Genomic DNA, 25,286 nt, shown 5'->3' on the forward strand with positions numbered 1-25,286 from the left:
TTAGCGCCTTAGAAAAAGGGGGTGGGGAGCGAAAAAAAATCGCAAGAATTGCAAGACATTTTCGTCTTGCGAACCAAGCCCACAGAGAAGTTCGTCCTGCAAAGTGCATTGAAAAACGGAAAACCCTTTCGTCTAGCGGGTTTTCCGTCTTGCGAGGCATTCGTCTTGCGGGGCACCACTGTATTTGCATCTTCTATTCAATTAATAGACTCGTGCAATGACTCTTTGATCTAGCATCTTCCTAAAAACCTGCAGTACCTAATATGACTTTTCCATCTAGGTGCCTGCTGAAAAGCCACCCTTTGACCAAACAGTCATTGTGTTGTGGATCCTGTAATGCACCCTACTGGAGAACAGTAGACACTTTCCATCCCATCTGTTTTGTTGAGCTAAAATTAATCTATTAATGGTTTACTTGGTTAGATTTGGTCGAAACTAATTTTGTTTCTTTGAAGTCTTAGTGTGTAGTATCCTGGTTGCAATCTCTCAATAAGCTTGTTATAGATTACCTGAACATGAAACGCTACATAAACCATTGACAGTTCCTTGGATTTGGCAATGATTTCTAAAAGCTTTCAATGTTATTTTTCCATGTGATATATGTTGAACCACTTAATGTTGAATAGAATACTCTGGCTTGCTGTTTACGTGTGTCTGTTGTGGTCATTTATCCAAGTTTTAGCTTTTTCTAATAACCACAGGCAAGGTTTTCTGTCACCACATAGTTGATGAACATATTGCTCCTCCTATGCGTCAACTCCTAGCTAGAAGAGGGGGAAATGGTTGGGAAAGCTGAATTAAAGGAAGACTTTTTAATAATAATAATAATAATAATAATACATCAGCCAGGTGTCCAACAAAGCCCAAAATCAGAGAGGAAATTGATGGTACTTGTTACCCACTCCTTTATTTGGTTTTATCTGGGCCATAGGGTTTTAAAGCTGTACAGTGGTACCTCGGGTTACATACGCTTCAGGTTACAGACACTTCAGGTTACACACTCCGCTAACCCAGAAATAGTACCTCGGGTTAAGAACTTTTCTTCAGGATGAGAACAGAAATCGCATGGCAGCAGCGCCCATTAGCTAAAGTGTTCCAGGTTAAGAACAGTTTCAGGTTAAGAACGGACCTCCAGAACGAATTAAGTACTTAACCCGAGGTACCACTGTATTTTGTGAAGAAGCACTTGAATTTTGCATTGGGATCCTTTGTTTCTTGGCCTAGGTGATAGTGTGGAGTATATACAACTGTTCTATGAACTTCCATTGCCTGAGAACCTTATGATGTTGCACAACCAGTATAGTGTAGTGTCTAGATGCTAAGACTTGTTTCAAGGAGGCCAAGGTTCAAATCCTCCCTTAGCAGCAAAGTTGACTGGATGACCTTAAACCTGCTGGCCGTCCCTCGGGCTAACCTGCTTCAGGCTATTCTGAGGATAAAATGAGAGTTAAATCACACATGGGAGGAAACATGGGGCAGGGGAAAATGTAGTAAATAAAAGAAGTGGATCCCACAGTGTTGATTGTTTTTAGTTTGGTTTTTATTGCAATATATTTGGCTACAGAGAGATGGATTTGGAACATGGATGCACACCAGCAGTTTAGCAATGGAAGAAGATCCATAGGGAGACAATGGAACAGGCTAAAACTGAGGTTTCCAATAAATATCTGGTGCATCAGATAATTGCTGTATGGTGCCTTAAGTGTAAGAGATCCTATCTTAAAATGGAGGTGTGCGTAGTGATATGTCCTTACAACTGTATAATTCTGTAATTATTCAGTAATGATTTCATTTTATCTTCCAAGAGCCTTCAGCTGGGGATACCTTTATATTTTAATAAATAAGATAAATTATGTGCTTTTCACTGTCTGTCTCTGGTATATACAGTTTCTCAGAGGACAGAATTGGTCACTGAAATCTATAAATGTATTGATTAAATAGTCTGGAATGTAGTTGAACAAAAAAGTTGAACATTTCCCGCTAAATTTCTACTGCAAATGGAGGGCTAACGGTTACCTTGGAGCAACAGGGACCAGAGGGTGAATTTTTCTCTTTCCTTTTGGTTGTTTGTACTTGTATTTAATTGTTTATTTAATGCATATGTCTATTGTTGAACAAAAAAATCAGAGGTGAGGAATCCATGGATTATTTTAACAGGTTGTGAAATGCCTTCAGTAACTGAGCAGCTTAGCAAAGTTTACAATTGGAAATTATCGTAGAATAATATTTTAGCCTACTTTAATTTGTTTGTCAGTTTTATCTGTAAACTGTTGGCTTCTGAAATTTAGTTACAGGTCAAGGCCCAATCCAAGTGGCATTCCAGGCAGAAGTCACAATCCCTTTACCAATGCCCGGTATGTGTTGAAGGTGTGGGATTATTCAGACCACTAAAAATGTTTATCTGAAATGCTTTTATGGGCTAATGTCTGTACTTGGGTGATTTTTTTAAAAAAAAAGAATAATGGTGCCTTCTTTAACTTCAGACTATTTTAAAGATAATTATTCCAGTGCATTGGGACGCGGGTGGCACTGTGGGTAAAAGCCTCATCGCCTAGGGCTTGCCGATCGAAAGGTCGGTGGTTCGAATCCCCGCGGTGGGGTGCGCTCCCGTTGTTCGGTCCCAGCGCCTGCCAACCTAGCAGTTCAAAAGCACTCCCGGGTGCAAGTAGATAAATAGGGACCGCTTACTAGCGGGAAGGTAAACGGCGTTTCCGTGTGCGGCTCTGGTGCCGGTTCGCCGGAGCAGCTTCGTCACGCTGGCCACGTGACCCGGAAGTGTCTCCGGACAGCGCTGGCCCCCGGCCTCTTGAGTGAGATGGGCGCACAACCCTAGAGTCTGTCAAGACTGGCCCGTACGGGCAGGGGTACCTTTACCTTTTTTATTCCAGTGCATTAGGCTTCAAGTGTGCATGGAAACACATTTTTGTGCACATGAGTTTCTGTACAGAATAATTTTGAAAGGAAAGGAGAAAAGTCTACTTTCCACCACCCAGGATATTTAAAATTGACCTGTAAGCTGCTCTTGGCTGAAGATTGAAGTAAGAATGCTTTTTTAGGTTGACATCTCCGACACCCCAACACTACTCCTGCCCTCCTCTAACAGGCACTCAGTGAAATCAGAGCTGTTTAGGAAGGCAAATCGTAGAATTGTAGAATTGGAAGAGACCACAAGAATCATCTAGTCCAACCCCCTGCAATCCAGGAATCTTTTGCCCACCGTGTGGCTTTAACCAACAAGCCTGAGATTAAGGCTGGATCTATACTGATCTGGAAAACACTGTTTTTAAAAATGCTATATAAAAAAGCTCTCAATGCAAATTCTCATTGGGACAGATCACAGCTCTACAGCGCCATCTGGTATCACATCTTTATAACACATATATAACATTTTAATTAGTCCAGTGTGGCTGAGTCCTAAGTTTCATCCTCCAAACTGAGCTATCCCGCCTTATAGGGTTGGGGCCAGACTGGCGGAAAAGAGGAAAAAGCAACATTGTGTTGTGCTATGTTTTTGAGGAAATGACAAATTAGTAAAAATCATTGCATTTTGAAAAAAACTGAACTAAAAATAATGAGTATATTGTGCTTTTTAACAAAATGAAAATCTCTCTTAATTTGTTTTCAATTTTCACATAGTTAAAGATCTTCTGATCTTTAAGACCACATTGGAAAATTGAAGTATTTTTCCTTGCTGTTAAGATGGAGTGATTGGGAAAGTAATCATGTGTGCATGTGGGTCTGTGTTTTTTTACTTCAAATGCTGTGATTTTGTTGGTCGGTGGGAAGTATCTGTTTTGGGTGTGAATATGTGTCCATGAGAAACATAAATCTGTGATTACCTCTTTTTGTGCTGTTATGAATGGTATGTATTAAATGATTTGATAGTTGAAACCAATATCTAAGCTTGGTAATGGAATTGCATACTGTCAATGATCAGTTTTGATAGGAATAAGCATCTTTATTTACACACCTTGGTTATGCTTATAAGGTACACTGTTTATAGTAATATGCCCTGCTTCTAGATCCAGTTCCTCCTCCTCCTCTTCCTCCACCACCTCTTCTGAGATGGTCACTTTCTGAGTCTTGGGATGGTGTGACAAAGGGCTGGGGTGGCTACAATAAGAGCGTACCATCAACTGGTCAAGACGTCATCATTTTGCCTGGTAAGTAGAAAAGGTCTGATGTGAAAGAAAAATCATAGAAGCATGAGAGAAATAAATAAATAAATAAATAAATAAATAGATGATAGATATAGATAGATAGATAGATAGATAGATAGATAGATAGATAGATAGATAGATATAGATGATAGATAGATGATAGATAAATACACAGAAAAGCTGGGTTATGCTGATAATGAATCCACAATTTCCCCTTTTTCATATTCCAAAAGGGGATAGAGCTTTGGTTCATCTAAGATAGGGTGGGGGAACTTGTGTGTTGAAGTAAGAGTAGCGAAATTGCAGCTAAGAAGCTCAAATTGTATATATCTTTAGAAAATAAACAAATATCCAGACTTAACATTCAAAAACTTTACTTGCAGAAAATTATAGTTATAGATAAATTAAAACATAATATTTGCAGGCGCATGCTTCTCCAAGCATGGGCCTACAATCTCTTCTTCTAACTTCCAAACAATGGTATTTTCCTCTCTTTCCAGAGCTCAGCACTCAGCCTTCTCTATCTCTGTTAAGCCATACCTTAAAGCTCCTATGAGATATTTCCACTTTTTCCCATCCTTCAGCTTTGCTTTCTTTCTTTCAGGCAGAGAAGAAGCACCCCAACACTCTATTCAACGTAGCAGTGTTCACAGTGGATTCTAAAACACTTCACATAAAATGGAGTCTCTCCTTCATTAGATACCTCCCATATGACCAACGTTATCCAATCACATGAGAACTACTAGAGAACTTGCTAGAATTCAGTTACCAACCAATCAAATTTAAACACATAGTAATGCATACAAGCATTTAGAATTTCAGTGAATTAAACTACCATACTTAACATTGTGGCTTTCCACGTATCAGGCCCCAACATTCATCAGTCCCAGCCAGCATGACCAATGATGGGGGATGATGGGAGTTGCAGTCCAACAATATTGGGAGGACTATAAATTTCCTCACTTCCACCTCTGATCTAAGAATGCAAAAATGGAAACACTCTATGGGCGCAACCCCCTTGCCCTCTAAAGAGGTTAATATGGATGAAACCCTCTTCCTTTCAGAACAGTCACCAGAAAGAGGGTCACTGACTTCCTTGCTTTAGTCAAAGTCTCAAAAAAAAAATTATTCCCAGACCTCAGACTCACACCTGGAGGATCTTCCTTTTGGAAGTTTAGTCCTGAGCTCTTCTGAATAAACCTAATTTTAAAAGGCTTAAAGAAGCAACACTACCATGGACTGAATAATGAAACCAAAGCAAAATACTTAATTGGCAAATAGAAACAATACAAGTGTACTGCTTAAAAGTTAAGTCATTCATGCTTTAGAACATGCATTTTTTCATTCTGTAGCCCTCTGGTAAAAATATTTGTAACCCTTTCTCATACCATGAGCATAAAATGAAGATTTTAATATCTAAGATCATGGAAAGATATCAGATATTAAAATCTTCATTTTCTACTCTGCAGTTCTTGCAAGCCACATTCTAATCTTCTTTTTGGATGTGTTGCCTGACTCCTTTAATTTTCTTTGTAGCTGATCTCTCTCTCTTAACTTACTCATTTCCTAAGAATCCCCACTTTTCTTTTTCTTGACTGTGTGTTTGTGTAAAGAATTCTGTTTTCCACACCTGGAGTCAAAACAATAACCATAGACAAGCCTAACATTTGCCAGAGTGCTTCTTATGCGAGGTGCAGAAATTAGGGATGCGTTAATTTAGGCCATGCATGAACACAGGCTTCGCTCTAGACAAAATGCAGTTGCTCTCCTTTCTGCTTTCACATTTGTATGCAAAGTTCAAATGAAATGCACCCCTAATACCGTGTGCGAGAGAAAAGCATGTTATAATTTCTAGCAATGGTATGTTGTATAGATATGATATCATGTAGCCTGCGGCAGTTTTGTTTTTTAGTGGTGGAATCTGCTCTGTTGTTAGTGGGCTTTTTTTTTATTCTTTCTGATTCTGATTTGCTTTGAAGTTTTTCTGTTTGAAGAGATGAATGCTGGAGCCCTGTATCTCGTGTAATAATGCTTCCGTTGTTCCTGATTTCCACTTGGTGGTATATTTATGGCATTTTCTAGTGCAAGAGTCTTGATCAAAGGGATTTCGTGTCATTACTTGAATCATTAGCAAGTTTTGTTTTATGCCAGAGCTGTGTCATTACTGAACTTTTCTCCAGACAAAAAAACATGCATGCATGAATGGTGTATCAATTTAGATATTAGAGTGGTATCCTTCTTCGTTATGTATTAGCATTTGCTGATTAAGTGTTGTAGAGTGGATGGAGAGAAAAGAGATGACTCACACGTGACCTTTCCCCCCAAGGTTTATATGACCTAAAGTATGCAATATTTGGCCCCAAGTTATTTAATGCTACAAATAGATGTATGTTGTAAGATGTGAATAAGATGCTTCAGGTTTTTTTCATTTCCTAAAGGAGTGTGGAAAGAGCTTAGCTCTACAATAGAGCCCTCTGCTGTTCTGTTGAATATATTTCTGCATCACTCCAGCACCACATAAAATAGAGTGGCTGTGGTTTCACCATTCTGGTTATGCCCCTTAGTTGTTATTGTCGTTGTTGTTGTTGATGATGATGATCAGATTCATTTCTTCTTCTTCATCCCAGCAGAACTTCTTTTGTGCATGACGAGTTAACAATAAACAAATCTGTGTTGCTGATGTAAGGTCACATTCAAACAGCAGTGATTATATAGGAAGTTAGTACTTTTTTTTAAATAAAGGTTCAGTTATTTCTAAGGATATGTGGCTTAACAAATAAGTAACAGAGAACTAGATGAAATATACACTCTAGGATGACACGGACTATGTTATGCACGCACTTACTGACTTGGATCTTAAGTTTTTATTCTGTAAATGCAAGCTCCTTCTATTCAGTGAGGGGAAAAATGGGATTTAAGCTAATGTCTTATAAAAATGCTTGTCTTAGGCTAGTTCCCCCAAATTAATTTAGCTACAGTGGCTTTCCTTCTTATTCTTCTGTGTACTATTGTGATACTGATTCCAAGTCAATTTGTGCAAGGTATCTTCTGTATTATGTCAACTTACTGGATTTTATCCAGCGGTTGGTTTGTGCTAGCATGAAATTATTCCGCTCGTGGCATTTGCTTTCCACCAGGACTGCAGCTCTTTGTGCCAGCTCTGGCAGAGTTCCTGGGGGCTCTTCAAATCTCAAGAGCAGCTTGAGGGAGGGTAGGAGGGGACCCATGGAAATCTGGTACCTTGCCTTGCATAAGCAGGAGTGCTTTCTGTTAGTGCATTCGATAAGAACCTATGCAAATCAACAGTAAAGAAAGAATGATCAATGTTGCTATGGTTCACACTTTTAATGAGGTGTCGGCATGAATGTGGTCTGGGCAGTTGCCATTGTAATAGTCTAGTGAGAGTTATTTGAGGTGGGAAGAGCAGTAACCCACTCTTAGGGAGTTCCTGTACTTCTGAGATATAGGTTCTAATACCAAAGGTATCTGAGGATGCCCTGGACGTGTTTCCCCATTCCAATGTACTACACCAACCCCATAGTTTTGTGGTCACCTAGATCAGTAGTTCTCACACTTTCTTCCTCCAGGGAAATCTTTCAGCACTAACTTGTCTACCAATAAACTGACTTGCGCTGCTGAGATTAGGCAGCGCGTGCTAGGACGCACACAATGAGTTGGTGTGGAACTTTTCTTAAAGACCGATTGGGTCTCACTTTATTGTCCCACGTGAACAGAGAGTGTGCTCCAGATAACACATCCTGGGGAAATAGCTATTTCTCAGAGAAACATCTGCAATTGTCCATCTTCTCATTGAGGAGTCTTGGATAAACTTCCCCAAGAGTTTCCCTGTCAATAGTCTGAAAATCACTGATCTGTGTCTTTAGAATGGAGGGTTAAATGCATTTTGAATATTTGAAATTATGCCCCGAGGTTAGAAATGGTCTCCTTTTAAAGCAAAAAACAATTTCTATGTTGTTTTTTCTGAGTGCAACATAGAAAAATCTTGCTTTTAAAAAAGGAAGTTTGAATTATTTGTTAATAAAGTAACAGTAGATGACATAGATAGAGTTCACCCAAATGACCTTTCTGTCATTCAAACTGCAGCTATGGATACTTGGCCGTTCTGCCTCCATTCATAATCTACTTGACCTCTGCTTCTTTTGTTTATTTATAGCACAAGGAGAGAAGAGAGGCCTTCTATTCACTTTGGAGCCATCTGTTTTCCACTGTTTGTTTGACTAGTAACTTGACCTGATGATAATGTGGTGTCTGAATGACAAAACAGATTGATTTGTTGTGTAACTTTTTCATCCTTCGGAGCTCAGTGGCAGGCAATGTGGAAGAAACACAGGCAGCCCATCTGAAGCATGAAGACCAATCCTTTCGCTTTGTGTCTCTTAAAAAAATATGTTGATTCCCTTAAGCTGCATTCACAAGCAAGTGTTTCACTGAATTTCTTTGCTGACTGGGAGAAAGAGATCAAGGGAGAATTTTCATGTGTTTATTTACAGACTAATTAAATTAGGTCTGTTATTTTAGTAGCAGCAGGAGCTAATGATACAGTAGTATGTTGAGATTCTGAATGCAGTATGCATCATTGTTTGAAAGCCTCTTGATCGTGGTCCAGGTATCTTTGTATTTTGGTGTGTGTGTGTGTGTGTGTGTGTGTGTGTGTGTGTGTGTAACTGTTTGCTGCTTTTCTCTAGCAACTTAACACCAACCCACTGCAATGCCAGCACACTGAAGTACTGTTAAACCAATTAGTTTCGCTAGGAGAGATTAAAGTGTGCATGAAGTCTGGATTGAAAAGATAGACAATCACTTGCCATGAGCCTGAGAACAATGAAGATGCTGTTGTGTGTGATTTGAGGAAGGAAGTGAGCGCGTTGGTGAGAGGGGTAGCCATCACAAGTACACCGTGGTAGCCTATGCACAGAGTGAGAAGGAAAAGCCAGCACTTGCCCACTTCCCTTTTAAAGTCACACAGCAACAGCAAAGGGCATTTTTGATCCTCTTTGGGTCAGCGTTCCATTAAAATGTATGCCACCCACCCATTACTCTTCATTGTCATGGCAGGTAGGTCATTATTTGAACAGTATTAGGGGCTGCTCCAGAAAGCACCTCATATCTGGCCATGAAGATCTTCTACTCTCTTTTCTTGGTGCTGTGTTATACGTTCTTTCATTTCAAATTTGAAGATTGTTGGAGGCAGAGTGCTTCCTTAAGTGTTTTTATTGAATTGAAACCACAGGCGTTACAGGCTTCTCCCTCCCTTTCCTCCCTCTTTCTCAGGCAGAAGCATCTTTGTGGATACAACTCTTCCTCGTGTACGAGGCCTCTATATCCAGGGCACACTGGAATTCCCACCAAATTCCAGCAATGTACTTAGCGCAGCCTGTATTGTGATTGCTGGCGGTGAACTGAGAGTGGGTAAGTGAAGAAGAAAAATAAGCAGCAGGAAATCTGCATGCTGGGTGCCGGTCAAGGACAAACAACACATCTACACATCCCCACTGCTGTTACTGATAATAACACCAGCAGCAGGAATATACTTTCATGGGGCTGGCGGTGATACCAATAACACTGAGTGGCTGATCCATGTCCAGGAGCTATTAGCCATATAAATTGAGATTATAAGGACTCTTTGTGTTGCATTTTTTTCTCTTTGAACATGAGTAGCATTCCTGAAGGAATATTGCAGTATGTTATCCATTATTTCCTAATTCATCATCATCCCAAGTGTGATTGAGCCCATTCATTCACAATGAAGACAACTAATTATTTATATGTGATATACAAGTCATTTCCCCCAATTCATTACATCTTAAGCTTTACAAATCAGGCTATTTTAGTTACTTACAGGGATCTTTGCCATTTTAATACTGCTGTGTTGGTCACTCTTTGACCTTTCTCAAAATTGCTTTTTTAGGAAATTTGTAGGGGGAATTTGAGTAATTGGGTACTTGAGGAAGGCAACCTGCAACTTTTTTTCTGGTTAATCTCAAGGGGTCCATCTAGTTAATATGGCTTTGGAAAAATGGAAACATTTTAGAATACATTTTTGTCTTGGGAATAAAATAACGGTTTAAGAGTTAGTGAGGAGGGTAAGTCCAAAGATGGATATTCTTAATAGCTGATAACTAGCAGTGACCATGATCCATAGATCCACAGGATCCCTGAAAGCTTATGCCAAAATAAGTCTGTAAGGTACAAGAAGAGTCTGTGTTGGATGTGTTCCCATGAGATTCATCCCGCTTGGCAAAAGCCCTCCTCTTCCCAGAGTTGCCAGACCATAAATGTTCTCAGTCCTAAAAATGCAAGCCTTTCTTGTATTGATTGTATCAGATCCAATGCTGCTTCTTTGGATACAGAACTTTGAAGAACATGGAGACTTTTCTCTCTTTTTTACATACAAAAGTTTCTGGAAGCACTTTCTCCTTATGAATTTCCACGCCCATCTCATGCATTTCAAAGATCCTGAATCAGAGTTAGGCAGGGCAGATTTTTATCAATTAGAGAGGAAATGAAAAAGCCATAGCCAGCATGAAGAATTGAATGAGTAATAGACAACACTTAGTTTAATAGCTATGTTGGGCCTTGCACTTTGTTCTGCCCAACAGTAGAAGAAGATGCCATGGCCTCTGTGGCAGGGAAACATCCGAGACTCAGATTCTGCACTGATGCAAACTGGAAATGCAGGTGAAAACATGGCAGTGCCTTTCCAGAAAGGTAATTGTGTGCTTAGCATAGAGACCCAGACCAGAGCCGCAAGCCTAGAGAAAGAGACACTTGGAAGTGAATTTCTTCCTCAACGTAGTTGGAATTCCAGATGTGGTTTATTTGAAGATAATGAGCAAGCTGTGGATTCTTTTAAGGACATAACATTTATTTTATCAAGCTAGTATTTTGTGACTTTCTCAATGGCATCTGGTGTGACCCAAAGTTGAACTGCTGAGTTACTATCCTTGTCTCCTCTGCTTTCTCCTATCATACTCATCCACCATCAGTTTTATCTCCTCCAGGCTGTCACTACTCACTGTTTAGGCACAGTCATCCCCATTTGGTCTGCAAGGCCATTTGGGATAAGCCACTTGCATCCATCCCACAAGTGTCATGCAGCCAAAAGGGTGGAACTTGAGCAGCTTCCAAAACAGCTGACAATTGATGGTTGGGAGGGCTGCACAAAGCAGGAACCCACATAGGATACATAGGATTCCCCCTCTCTGCCTTGGCTGATGTGAAGGTTATCCTGCTTGGTCCAGGTGTCCCCCCCCCCCTTGTTTCAGCAGCTGAGGGTGGGAATAGCCTTGCTTTTAGCAATGTCCTGCTGCTTGCTAGTGCTTTGAAGCCTCAACCTTGGGACTTCAGAGCTCCAAATCCTTTGACATCATTTGTGATGACAGGAAATTATCAGGTTGGCCTTGCCCACCTGTCAAATTTGGAGTGTGAGGCAGATCCTAATAAGAATCTGCACAAGGACCAAAAAGATTTCCCAACCCTTGGATTAGGGAATCACTGTACTACGGGAAGTAGTCATCCCCAGCTGAGAACTGCATGGGAGCCTAATGCTTGAAGAGGTACCATTCCTTCAGGGTGGCTGTGCCTACTCTTTATTTATTGAGTGGATTTCTTTGCCTCTTAGGGGCCTGCTAGAAGCCTTTTTGTTCAGACATGCCTACCCAGGCATGTAATTTAAACATGCAATTTGACTACTTATAATAGTTTCAGAATTGCTGGTTTTATTTATCGATTGATTAAGAATTATGTCGATTGGTTCTTAAAATTAGCTTTTTTTGGTATTTTTTAATATTTCAGAATGTTCTTTGCAAACAGCTTAGAGGCTTTCTGTCAATTGAGCAATATATAAACTTTGTGGGGGTTTTTTGTTTTTAAAACTTCACCCACCCCTCACTGGTAGATTACTGGCAGAAGAGGGAAAAAGGTTGTGTCTATGTCAGTCAGAACTACTCATGCAAGTTTGCTAGATGTGGAAGATTTTTTTGTTCTGTAGCAGTGTGGTGCTACATTTCTGGGGAAAATTTTTGTTTGTTTGTTTCATTCACCACATCCAGGATCAGGACCACTTATGCCTATTCTTAATCAGAGCTGCGGCGATGACAGCTTAATAAAAGATTAATTGCACACAATACATTTATTTATATAATTATTTTTTTAAGGTTCGCGAGGAGAATGCTTCTTAAGGATGCATATTATAAGCTTTCTTTTCTTCACCAAATGCATAATTTTTAAAATGTTAAAAGATCATGACATGATGGCTAATTCTGCACAGATTTATTTCTTTAATTCTACATCTGCTGCAGTTTTGTGCTGTATAATTGATTTAATCTCTAATTTTAGAGGAATGCTGAACTCTCTAACTGGACTCTGCTTACATTTCTCTAGGGCAAAAATTGCCCTACTTTCGCCTCCAAGTATCTGTTTCATGCTAGGCCATTTTCTTCTGAGACACTGAACTACCCTTGGTGAAATAAATAGATTCACAGTTGGAATACAGCTCACTGTATAGAGACATCATTGCAAGATAACAGCTTCTTTCCTCTGGATTTTTGCTTCATTTTTCTCACCATGTGCATTACCAATCTTTCTGTTAGACTGTAGAATACACTTAGAATTTAGACATTTCATCCGTAGAATATATATGATATGCAGAATACAAGACACAGTGAATTTTTTCACAGCCACCACACAGTGGGCCAACGTTTTCATTTAGCTATCCACCACACTCCTATTCTGGCCAGTGAGCACCAGCTCAGACCTCATCAGCATGTATGTAATGTTCATGCATGTTGGTGTGTATGTCTGCATGCAAAGAAGAGAACTCTTGTGTTCTCATTAGGGCTGCTGGCCTTTTGGATGGAACCAAGATGGAACTGGGCAGCAGAAGTGGAGCAGTCAAGTAGTAGACGTAGGCAGACCATGTCTGCTTGGAGCCTTGTAGAATCTGCTGTGTCATAAGCAAGCACCAGGGTGGTTTAGGGTGGGATGTAGAAAAATCTGTCCAGTCATAGACAGGGTGGGGGGTGGGGCAAAGCAAAGTCTCTTGGACTGGGGAAGTCTCTTAATCATGAAACTGCAAAGTGCAGTTTTATCAGTTAGAGTATTAGAGTACTGATTTGGAACTGCAGTACACAGAACTGAGTAAGACACAGCCACACAGTGGTACCTCAGGTTACATACGCTTCAGGTTACATACGCTTCAGTTTACAGACTCCGCTAACCCAGAAATAGTGCTTCAGGTTAAGAACTTTGCTTCAGGATGAGAATAGAAATCGTGCTCCGGCAGCGCGGCAGCAGCAGGAGGCCCCATTAGCTAAAGTGGTGCTTCAGGTTAAGAACAGTTTCAGGTTAAGTATGGACCTCCAGAACAAATTAAGTACTTAACCTGAGGTACCACTGTATGCTCAATTTATAGAGAAGTCATTGGATAAAATTAGAGGTAAACTGAACTGGCTTGCTGGCATAGGTACCAACTCCCTGGGGCCCTGGGTGACTGAGCACCCACAAAATTCCCCATGAAGGGGCCGGATTCCCACAAATTTTGGTGCCCCCCCACAGTGCATGGCACCCACAAATTTCTGTGCATGGCACCCACGGACCTGGGCACCCATGGTTGCAGGGCCAACTTGGCACTCCTGTTTGCTGGGCATGAATGGATTTAAGCAAAATATTCATGGTTTTCAACATCCTTGCTTTATGGAAATTTATGTCCCCCAATCAATTGACTTTTCAAGCCATTAGTTATTGGAATGGCCTTTCTGGGGAGATCTGTTGGGTTTGTTCTCTTCCTGTGCTCAGAGAGGCACTTAAAACACCCTTTCGCTCTGAGCTCGGCTTCAGCTGGGGAGGGTGGGATATAAATAAATTATTATTATTATTATTATTATTCCTCTAATGCTTAGTTGTGTGCTGTACCTCATAAGTTATTGCCTGTTGCTTTCACCTAGTTTTACCCATTGCTGCTACAAATGTTATAATGGTCTTGTTTGCATAATACAGTAAGCCATTTGGACTTGGACTTCACAAGCAAGTTTGGGGATTTACATGTTACAATTTGCTTTTCTTTGCCTTTTAGCAATTGATATCTATGTTAATGATAACATTTTTTTCAAAATTTTTAGATTTATTCTAAGCCACTTGAGATAATTTCTTTTATACAAAAGTATGATAAGAATGAAAATCAATCAATAATAGCCGTGCATTTTCCCCCCTGTCAGGTACTTTGCAGCATCCATTAGAAAGAGGAAGAAAGATGCATATTCTGCTTCGTGCATCTGAGAGAGTTTATTGTGATCGATTACATGGCTTAAGTGCTGATCCTGGAACCATTGGTACGGTTAAGTAACATATTTTGAGTTCTTTAAGGTGCATAGGAAAAAGAAGCCATGGTGCTATTCAGTGCTCTTTTTCTAGAAAAAGAGGTGCCGCAACTCACCATGGATGAACTCACCCTTGTTCTCTTATAAAGGCAATGGCGCCCACCTGAGAGGTTCTGGAACTGAGTTCAGCTGGGGGGGGGGGGGAAGCCCTGGTGCTATTTAAAGGTAAAGGTAAAGGTACCCCTGCCCGTACGGGCCAGTCATGTCTGACTCTAGGGTTGTGCGCCCATCTCACTTAAGAGGCCGGGGCCCAGCGCTGCCCGGAGACACTTCCGGGTCACGTGGCCAGCATGACAAAGCTGCAGCTGGCGAGCCAGCACCAGCGCAGCACACAGAAACGCCATTTACCTTCCCGATATAAAGCGGTACCTATTTATCTACTTGCACTTAGGGGTGCTTGCGAACTGCTAGGTGGGCAGGAGCTGGGACCGAAGATGGGAGCGCACCCCGCCGCGGGGATTTGAACCGCTGACCATGCGATCGGCAAGCCCTAGGTGCTGAGGTTTTACCCACAGCGCCACCCGCGTCCCTCTGGTGCTATTTAGTGTGCCGCTAGTCAGGAATCCTTGTAATGAGCCTACATGCTTTGCTTCCACCTGTCTGTGTTTCCTTTAATCCCAGCCTGTCCAACCAGAGCTCAACTCTGGTATCTCCCCCTAAAAAAAGCTCAACACCTTTGGCTCATTCTCCCCCCCAAAAAGCTCAACAACTCTGGTCAACCCATTGGGTAGATCACTGCCAGTTTATTTACAGTGGGAGTAGATCGCAGTCTCTTGGAAGTTGGACACCCCTGGGCTTATTCTAAGTGACAGAACCCTGTAGTACTCAAGCCCTGCCCTACCATTAGGCAGATCTTGATAAGGAGCCAGAAATGTCCCCCACCTCTGATGTATATTAAGGCTTTTGATCTCTGTTTTGCAATGGTGCTTTATATGGCAAGAGTGGAAATCCCTGCTTAGTGTGTGCCAGACCTTGTAGCTATTGAAAAGGGGGCCTTTTGGATCCCAGCACGGTTTTCTCTTCCTCTTTCAAGGTGTTTATGGGAAGCTGCAGATGCATAGCGCATATACCCAGAACTCTTGGACATACCTTGGAAGTGATGCTGCCCCTGGCAATGAAAGGTACGGCGCCCCCCCCTTCTTTTTGTCCCCCTGTCTTGGGAGATGAAGTGGATGATGACTGTGGACAGGGTCTTTTTCAGTTACAGCACCTTATACTTTTGGTTCATTTGCTTCTTGTAGGCTACAGAATCACAGCCAATAAGGGATCTGGTAGTGAAAGTGATAACAGTGTAGATTTGTCTATATGATTTCGCTGTTTCCTGGTCTGGCCGCATGGGTGATGCTAGACAACTGGGTGGATGATCGCTGTCACCCTAAAATGACTGCACACATGGACTGATGGCACCACTTTTTCTGCAATAGAGTTGCTAAAGAGAAGTGCTGGTGGACCCACTTGCGGCACCCCACACCCTGGTGGTGGGTGAAAGGCAATCCCAGCCACAGGTGTAAACAAACTGCACAATACAACATTCTAGGATTTAAAATTGGCCACTACTTTTATGGATTGCAGCTTTAGGTAGGCTTATATCTCCAGGCAGTGGACCGGAGTGAAGACTTTGGTCTGCCCCCCAGACTCCGCCCCCCAACCTGCTAATGATTGGACAGTTCAAATTGAGGATGGCGGGCTTTCATGCCATCGCTTGTGGCCAGGGGGATTCCACAACAGCCAGCCTCCCATGGGAGAGCATTTCACACCAGGGAGTGATCATGAAGTATGTGTGTGTGTGATCATGTTTGTGTGTGATCATGAAGGGCTACAACTGCTGCCCACCCTGGGACCAGGTGAGCAGCCATTTTCCTACCTTCTAATCATATTTGGAAAATATGCTCACCTTTTAATAATTTTCAGGTTTATTTGATAAGTGGGGGACAAAAGTATTCTAAAGTGCAACCATGTGACTAGAGGTAAGCATTGCTTTCAGTGACGTTATCTGATCAGCCCTAATATTTGATCATTTCCCTTCTGTTATATATCCTATATAGATTTTATTCTGTTTCCTGGGCGTTTGCTGGCATTTTAGGGGGTGATTTTATTTCTTTTGATCAGGCAATTCACAACTGTGACAATGATGTTTTAGCAGTTTAATGGGTCACCTTAGTTTGAGTATGACTGATGTAATGATTATGGGTTTTGTTTGTTGTAAGCTGCTAAGGGACTTTTTTGTACTAGGCAAATACAAACTTCAATAAATCTAAATCTAGGTGTCAGTATCTTTCTGCCATACCATTTTAAACTTTATTTCCCCCCTCAATTGTCCCAGGGGGAAAAAGACTACTAAATTATATCCTTTACTCTGCCACAGCATTCTTCATATAATATTATTTTGCCACTTATAGATCATTTGCTTTAGCATTCTCCTGTTTTGCTAAACAATTTCCCCCCTATAGGGTTTATTTTTGTATCATTAAAAAAATGTGTAGGATCTTCACATTAATTCTGCAGAGGTTTATAGGATTATGGTACAAGACGAATTGGACTGGCATCATGGAGACAATATTGTCATCAGTTCGTCTTCCTATGAAGCTCATCAGGCTGAAATATTCACGTTGGAAGAAGTCAACCATCGTAGCCTTAGAATCCGTGAACGTCTACTCTACAGACACACAGGTATGCAAACTCTCAACCTTGGCTCGGTATGTTGGCTGTTTTATCATTGGGACCCCTGGCACATTAACTAGCTTTTACTTTGTATCATAATTCCTTATGCCAATAGCCAGAAAGGGTGGAAATTCCATATGTTGAAGTCACGGATCATACCTGCTGGCCTTCCCCATCAGATTACAGTGGTGCCCCGCAAGACAAATGCCTCGCAAGACGGAAAACCCGCTAGACGAAAGGGTTTTCCGTTTTTCAATGCGCTTCGCAGGACGAATTTCCCTATGGGCTTGCTTCGCAAGATGAAAATGTCTTGCGAGTCTTGAGATTTTTTTTCACTCCCCAACCCCTTTTTCTAAGCCGCTAAACCGCTAATAGCCTTTTAGCAGCTAACCCGCTAATCCCTTAAGCCGCTAATAGCCGCTAATAGCCGCTAATAGCCGCTAAACCGCTAATAGCGCTAATCTGCTAAACTGCTAATAGGGTTGCTTCGCAAGACGAAAAAACCGCTAGACGAAGAGACTCGTGGAACGGATTCTTTTCGTCTTGCGAGGCACCACTGTATTATTATTATTATTATTATTATTATTATTTATTCGAATTTCTCTACTGGCCTTCATCTGAGGATCACAGGGTGGTATACAATATATATGAAAAACAAAACTACATAACATAGAGTGATCCTTCCTCATATGGTATATGGGGGTCGAAGTGGGGGGGGGATATGGGGCAGGGGCTTCAGGCAGAGTTCACTGAGTTTTCCACATCCTTCCAGAGTGATCTAAACAATATTTTGGTGCTAAACTGACAGCATCAAGGCTTGCCCAGTGATTGCACTTGAAGCCCTAGGCATAATGCTCCCAAATTATTTTGGAAAATGTCTCCTTTTCCTGTTTCATTTTCTCTGGGATGTGATTAGTCCAGTTGCTTCTGTTTTCCCTGCTGCTTCATATGAAAGCCTGAGAAATCTCCCAGTTCAGTATTTAGTGAATTCTGACAGATAACCCGTTCTCTAATTCTGCTGGTGAGTGAGCAGTCTTCCAACTTTCTTGCTGGTCACCCAGTAGAAGAACCCAGAGTGAAATGGACCTTATTGTTCTGATTTTTGAAGTGGAGACATTTGAATGGCTAAAACTGACCTGCTTTTACCTTCATGTTTCCTTCTATTATGTCATGTATAGGACAATCCCACAGATTAGAAAATGGACAATGGATTCCTCTGGCTGCAGAGATTGGCCTTCTCACAAGAAATATACAAATTAAATCTGACATGGATTGTGCTGGAGGGATCTTAGTGGGACACTATGCCAGTGGAGCCCAGTATGCAGGTACTCAAATACTCATAGCTGTTTTGTTCAAATTTCTCAGCTAGTGCAGCTGAGAACCTTCCCATGCATTTCGAGGTCTGCAGCTACTGTGTCTCCTGTTATGATGGTGTGTATACAGGACAATACAGATTATGCACATTTGTTTGTACCTTTAATTGTACATAAAATGGGGGGAACGCCATAGCAATTTTCTACCCTGCCAGCTGAAGTGGCATTCTGCCACACCGGGGAGTGCATATGTAAAGAAATATTTTGGATGACCCAGCACTTGCTGAGGGATAGCAAGGTTATAGTTTATTATAGGAAACACCGTGGAGACTCTTGTGCTGTTTTTGAGATTGGGGCTTCAAGATGAAATGGACTGAAACATGTTGGGTGAGAGTGCTGTTTCCTCAGCCCCTCTCAATGCCCAGTGACATTTTGACGGGAGTCTGAAAACAGTTGTAATATGGCATATGGGGTTTGGTGCCTGCTATTCAAAGATCCCACTGGAACTGCCTAAAGCAATTTTTCAATGTGCTTTCTCAGATATGGCAGTGTCATCTTCAGGAATACAGTGGAACCTCTACTCACATACGGAATCCGTTCTGGAAGTCCATTTCTGAGTTGATCCGGGTCGCTGGTAGAAGTGCCGTTCTTTGTGTGCGCATTTGGCAGCAGCGCTGTTCTGTGCATGTGCAGATGGCAGAAGCCACTTCTGCGCATGTGCGAATGGCGGTAAACCTGGTATTTACTTCCGGGTTTGCCACAGTCACAAGTCAAATTGTTCGTGAGTAGGAGCAGTGGTAAGTCGAGGTTCTACTGTATGGGTTTAGGGCTTTATGTTGTTAAAAAATAATCCAGCAGGATATTCATTATCAATGTGATTTGTTTTTTCTCAGGGTTTAATGGTTACAAAAGAGAAACTAGTTCCATGCTCTGTCTTTTTCTGTGTTATAGGTATCCTCCAGCTTTCTAATGTTGAAATTTTGGGCTTTGGATCTTCACAGTCTCCAGCAGTTGGCATCAGGAATGCATCCCATGAATCTTTCATCATCTCCTCCAGCGTTCACCAAAGCTGTGGAGCTGGCATTCAGGCGCTTGCAAGCAGCGGGCTCCTATTTCACGGCAACGTGGTATTTGGAACCGTTGGTCACGGCATACATTTGGAAGGCCAAAATCATACCCTTACCAGGAATCTTGTTATTCTGAGCAAACAGCCGGGGCAATCAGTACACTGGGTGACTGGCATCAAAACGAATGCTGTAGATGGTACCCGCCTACAGAACAATGTTGTAGCCGGATCAGAACGGATAGCCTTTCATATCAAAGGGCAAGAATGTTTCTTACCTGAGACACTTTGCACTGGCAATGTGGCTCATTCAAGCCTTCACGGGATACATTTATACAGAGGAGATGGTTTTCCAAACTGCACCAAAATCACAGGCTTTCTGTCCTACAAGAACTATGACTATGGGATCATGTTTCATCTTAAAGGAAACATAGTGGTAGAGAAAGTGATACTAGTAGACAATGTTGTGGGTCTCCTGCCAGTCCTTTACAGCCCACCTGCTGATCTGCAGTCCCACCTGGAAAGGCAGTCCATCGTACTACGAGACTCTGTCCTTGTGGCCACAAGCTCTTCCTTTGATTGCATCAAGGACAGAATCCAACCTCTTTCAGCTGACTTGACAAGTACTGATCGAGCTCCACGTAATCCTTGGAGGGGTCGGGTTGGCATACTGTGGCCTTCTTTCACCTCTGATCATAGCTGGTGGCCTGACAGCCCATGGCATAAAATGAGAAATTATTCCGTAGTGCTGGGAATCATGATGTTACAAGGTTGGTGTTACATTTTTGTGAGCTTATAGGGTCCTGCATTAATCAACTCTGTGAAGATGAATAGTATTATTATTTTTCAAATGTCAAAGATTCTAATGGTTTTTATTTCCAGAAATTGATAAAATTAGCAGAAAATTTAAGAGGAGGGGGTGAGTAGCTTAATTTTTTTCAGCAAAACCAACCAACCAGTGAAATGTCAGGAGCTCGTCCTGTTCTTGAGTAGGACCCTGGCAGACAGACATGCCCAACTGACATGTTCTCTCCCTCCTGGTCGTTCGTTTGGGAGCTTCAAAAGCTTTCTTTTGCCCGAACATCACAGCGACCGATGCCAACAGACATCGGCACACTTAGGGATCCACAGAGTTTGCGCAGCTTGTGTAACAGACAAGCAACTCAGCATTTTGGCTAATCTACTTTATTTACATATGAACACACACGGAGCACTGCAGCATGGCTCCCTCTCTCTCTAGCATCAAACAGCAAAGAGAAAGAACAAAGGACAATAGTCCCACTTCACGGAACACAGTAACACAAACATCCGGTCTCCATCACTTCCCACTCTGTGGAGTCAAAACATATACCGTCATGTGATAGACAACAATCCCATGACTGCAATCACAGAGCAGGAATTCTAACATGAAACACCTCAGTATGTTGTAGCACCTTAAATAATTAGTCCTCTGCTGTCTTTCCTAAGGCCAATAAGTTTCATTGAACAGTACAACCTTCTTCCAAATAAACATGCACAGGATCATAAGTAAAGCCCATTGCATTAGATACATGATGATGCAACACTATATATTTATGCACAACTGAGGAATACGTGAAAAAGTTACAAAATTAGTTGTTTTGCTAAATGTTTTCTTCTGAAAAGCAAAATGAGAAATTGTGAGAAATTCTTAAACAGAACATTGCGGCATTGATCCAGCTAAGCTTATGCATACCAAGTTCTACTGAAAGCAATGATATTTAAGTTAGGTTTCAGTGGGTATTAGGTATATATCTAACTTTAGATGAACAGGGTCTACAAGTATTAGCACTTTGCAAGGGGAGGATGGAAAATCATGAGCTCTTATGCAAATTAATTTCAGTCAGAACTGAAATTCTAACTCATAGCCTCTGATTTTAAAAGAATATGTCAGAATAGGTGGAAAAAATCATTATGGCATTTATTTGGCAGGATTGCTAAGTCATCTGTGTAACATGCTCACAAACTGTACTATTTAATTAACAGTTACATCTAGGGTCTGCAGTTGATATCACTGTGCCCTAATTATAGATACTCATAAACAATAGTTTCTGAGACCAAAGCTGATTATGTTTCCTTTGTCTAATTGTAATGTACATTATCCAAATTCAATTCAGGTTCTGAATTTCAATAATTTTGAGCCTCTTATCCTGGACCCACTGAAAGTCAAAATGTCTGACCCAAGCTCCCTCATGTGCAAAGGTCATAGAGGGATCAGGCTGGCTGTTCCATAAAAAAATACAACAAATATTAGGCAGGAGTTTGAGTCAATGCAAGGGGCTTCGCCAGGTAGATTTACTCCTCCTCTGTTCAGATTATTTCTCTGCAGTGCCATTTTTTTGGTACCACTGCCCCAGATATTATCTTCCCCTCTTACTCTTTTGTTTCTCATTGTGTACACCACCCATCTATAGAAAGTCTCCATCGATGTTTCTGGTGACTAGAGTATCCCATAGACCTGTAACCTATCAATGCAGCTTGTCAAATCCCTTTCTTAGCCTTGGACGATGCGACTGCTGAGCCTTTCCATACAACTCTGCTTTCCTTCATTATCAGATGTCATCTTTGCTGGCTTTAGGAAAACTTGCTACAGTGACGACAGAGACATCTGCATCATGACAAATCCTGACAGTGCAGGCATTCTGCATCTGGTCACATCCGAAAGGGCAAGCATTTTCCATGTCAGTGAAGAAAATATGTTCTACTTCCATCCACTGCAAAATAGGTAAGGGGCCCATCGCTTTCAAGTAACCTGGTTGAGGCTTCTTGTCAAGCATTTGGGTGCTTCTCCTCATCTAGACCAGGGTGAGGAACTTGTGGCTCTACAGGCATTTGTTTATGACAAAAATATACTGCTTAATATAATAAAACTTTCTAATCAGTTTACGTAAAAACAATAAAAATAGAACTTTCAATGTTGTTTTTCTAAAAACTAGTTGAAAATGTAATAACGAAAACAACTGTATTTGACAAATAAAACTGACATTTTATGTCACTGAACTGCAGTTTCAGTGATCCTGGCTGTCCTGGCTGGGGCTGATGGGAGTTGAAATCCAAAAATATGGGGGTCCACAGGTTCCCCAAGCCTAACCTAGAGATTTCCACAGCAGAAAATTAAATCCACTTGAAAGTCTTTTTGGCTTCCTGTGCAAAGCATTTTGGAAAATGTAATTTAGTGAAGAATGAACATATTTCTTTGTTAGAGGTTCTCTAGCTCCTTTAGCAAAGTCAGATTCTAGGATTCCCTGTTTAGGAGCCTTGGTTTGTTTCTAGTACAGTCGTACCTTGGAAGTCAAACAAAATCCGTTCTGGAAGTCCATTTGACTTCCAAAATGTTCAAAAACCAAATCGTGGCTACTGATTGGCTGTAGGAAACTCCTATAGCCAATCGGAAGCCACAGAAGCCCCTTCAGATTTTCGGTTTCCAAAAATAGTTTGCAAACAGGAACAGTCACTTCCGAGTTTGCAATGTTTGGGAGCCAAAACGTTTGGGAACAAAGCTGTTTGACTTCCAAGGTATGACTGTACATGCAATGCCTTCTGCATGGACTGGTCTGCTTATAACGAGTTTGAGTTTATACCTCAGGAAAAGGCCAAGTTAGAGATCCAGACTGAAACAAACCCACGGTCTAGGCACATACTCTTTAATTTCCAAAGGAAATAAATTTAGGCTACTGGTTATGTTTGGGTGTAATGCTAAATCATGTTTTAATGCTGCATGAATGAACTGCAGTGAACTTGAGGAAGCGTTTGATTCCACTTTTAGCAAATCAGAGCTTCCCATTTCTTTTGAACCAGGGACTGTGGTTCAGCACCATAGGAAGGGCCAAGCACCAGGCCTACTTTCAGTTTAGACAAGCTGCGATTCAGGGGCAAGGAGGCTGTGCACCCATCACCATTGCTTCACCACTTAAGCTGAGTAACCTCTTGGGAAATCCTCCTGTTTAAAGCATTTTACCTCAAACCAGCTTTCACCTGATCTGGAAGTGGAAAAGTTGTATACATTTCAGACAGGTCTTTTGCATGTACAGGTGACGGCTTCAGTGAATTGGAGTTCAGGGTAGGGAAGCAAAACACATAATGGGCATCAGGTAAATACATCCCCTGCCACTCCCCTCTGGTCTGGACAGCAAAGTCGGAATGTGACTTGAAATGTAGTGTGGAAGAAACTACATTGCTTTGTTTCAAGCTGCGAATGTGTCCATAGCCTGAAAGTAAATGCTGTCAGATTCTTCCTCCCAACTGTCCCTGTGCATCAGACAGTGGGAGCAAGGAGCATGCCGGAATGGCTTATTCATGTAGCTCTAAACCATGATTTAGCTTTATGTCTGATTGAGGCCACTGTTAACCCACTTGTGACTCCAATTTTGTTTTCTATTGTTCTGGGTCTGAGTAAAAATATATGTGAATATATATGAAATGATGCATTATCTCTGCATGATTCTAGATTCATACTTCATTTAATACATCTTTGTCAAATCTGAGCTCTTGAAACCTTCGTGTTACTAGCTAGAAATATTGCGGAGCTTCAGGTTCACACATAGGCAGAAGACAAACACGAAAACTTAAACAACTGGCGAAGCAGTAGCATCCATTTGTATAGAAGAATTTTTGTCTGTTTCATGCTACCCGCTGTTTAAATAATGTGCCTGTTGATAATGGGAAAATTCTCTGAGTTCAGGATGGTTTTCTCTCAACTATGATATTTGTTTGTTTTGTTTGTCAGAGAAAATGAATCAAATGAATCATGTGTTGCTGTGATCTGTGGGAGCTCAGGAAAAGCTCTTTTCAAAGATTTGGATGGAAGTGCCTTGAGACTGAATCCACCTGTGTCTGTCTTCCCCAAATCAGAGTTTGAAACAGAACAACCATGTTTGGATGCTGGTAAGTTGCATGCAAGAACCACACAATAAGGCTGAGAAGTCTGGTAAGTCGCAAGAGCAATAAGGCAGCCCAGTCCCACTTTGGCCGCCTGAAGGCGACTGCTTCTGAACTTATATTTTGTGCTGGTATAAGAAAGATAGCTGCATGACAATAAAAGGATTTGGAGCAGGCTTCCTCAACCTCGGCCCTCCAGATGTTTTGAGACTACAACTCCCATCATCCCTGACCACTGGTCCTGCTAGCTAGGGATCATGGGAGTTGTAGGCCAAAAACATCTGGAGGGCCAAGGCTGAGGAAGCCTGATTTAGAGTCATGTTCTTAGGGGTACCACGACTTCCAGTTGTGTGTATCTTGTCTGCCCTTGTTTCAGGGCAAGTAAATTAATAAAGCATGACCTTTATGTGCATTAATGGCAGCCTGGTCCATGTTTATTCTTCAGCAGAGCAGAGTAATTTTATTCACTTTTCACAAGTGCTTTGAAATCCCTAATGTGAGATGCTTTCTAAACAATTGACCTAATAAGATTTCGCTTGAATCCCACAGAGGAGAAAATGCTAGGCCCCCCGGCATTACACCCTGCTCAAACCTTTTAAACCAAACTGCCTGTTTAAAAAGAGCCATTCTGTTACACAGCCGTGTGCCGCAAGTGCATGCGGTGAGGCTCTGTTCTCGTCCTGATTAAGACTCTGTTCTGTGATTCCAAATAAACTCTTTAATTACAATTAGCATCTCTTGAGCATGCTGCTGCTGATGGCAGCCATTTTAACAGAAAAGTTGCATCGTTTATGAC

General features: G+C 41.5%; 1 protein-coding gene across 2 annotated transcripts in view; it reads left to right on the top strand.

Moving 5' to 3' along the window:
• Positions 1–25,286, top strand: part of PKHD1 (PKHD1 ciliary IPT domain containing fibrocystin/polyductin) — a 240,228-nt gene that overhangs the window by 152,475 nt on the left and 62,467 nt on the right. For both annotated transcript variants that reach the window (XM_083435262.1, XM_083435263.1), the window contains 10 exons: positions 2,289–2,354; positions 4,023–4,163; positions 9,453–9,590; positions 14,396–14,509; positions 15,591–15,678; positions 17,073–17,227; positions 18,397–18,543; positions 19,483–20,364; positions 22,169–22,337; positions 24,339–24,496. In XM_083435262.1, coding sequence (XP_083291388.1) covers positions 2,289–2,354; positions 4,023–4,163; positions 9,453–9,590; positions 14,396–14,509; positions 15,591–15,678; positions 17,073–17,227; positions 18,397–18,543; positions 19,483–20,364; positions 22,169–22,337; positions 24,339–24,496 — 2,058 coding nt within the window. The remainder of the gene's footprint in view (positions 1–2,288; positions 2,355–4,022; positions 4,164–9,452; positions 9,591–14,395; positions 14,510–15,590; positions 15,679–17,072; positions 17,228–18,396; positions 18,544–19,482; positions 20,365–22,168; positions 22,338–24,338; positions 24,497–25,286) is intronic.

Source organism: Podarcis tiliguerta (genome assembly GCF_965153285.1).
Source record: "Podarcis tiliguerta genome assembly, chromosome: 3".
NCBI classification, from domain to species: domain Eukaryota; kingdom Metazoa; phylum Chordata; class Lepidosauria; order Squamata; family Lacertidae; genus Podarcis; species Podarcis tiliguerta.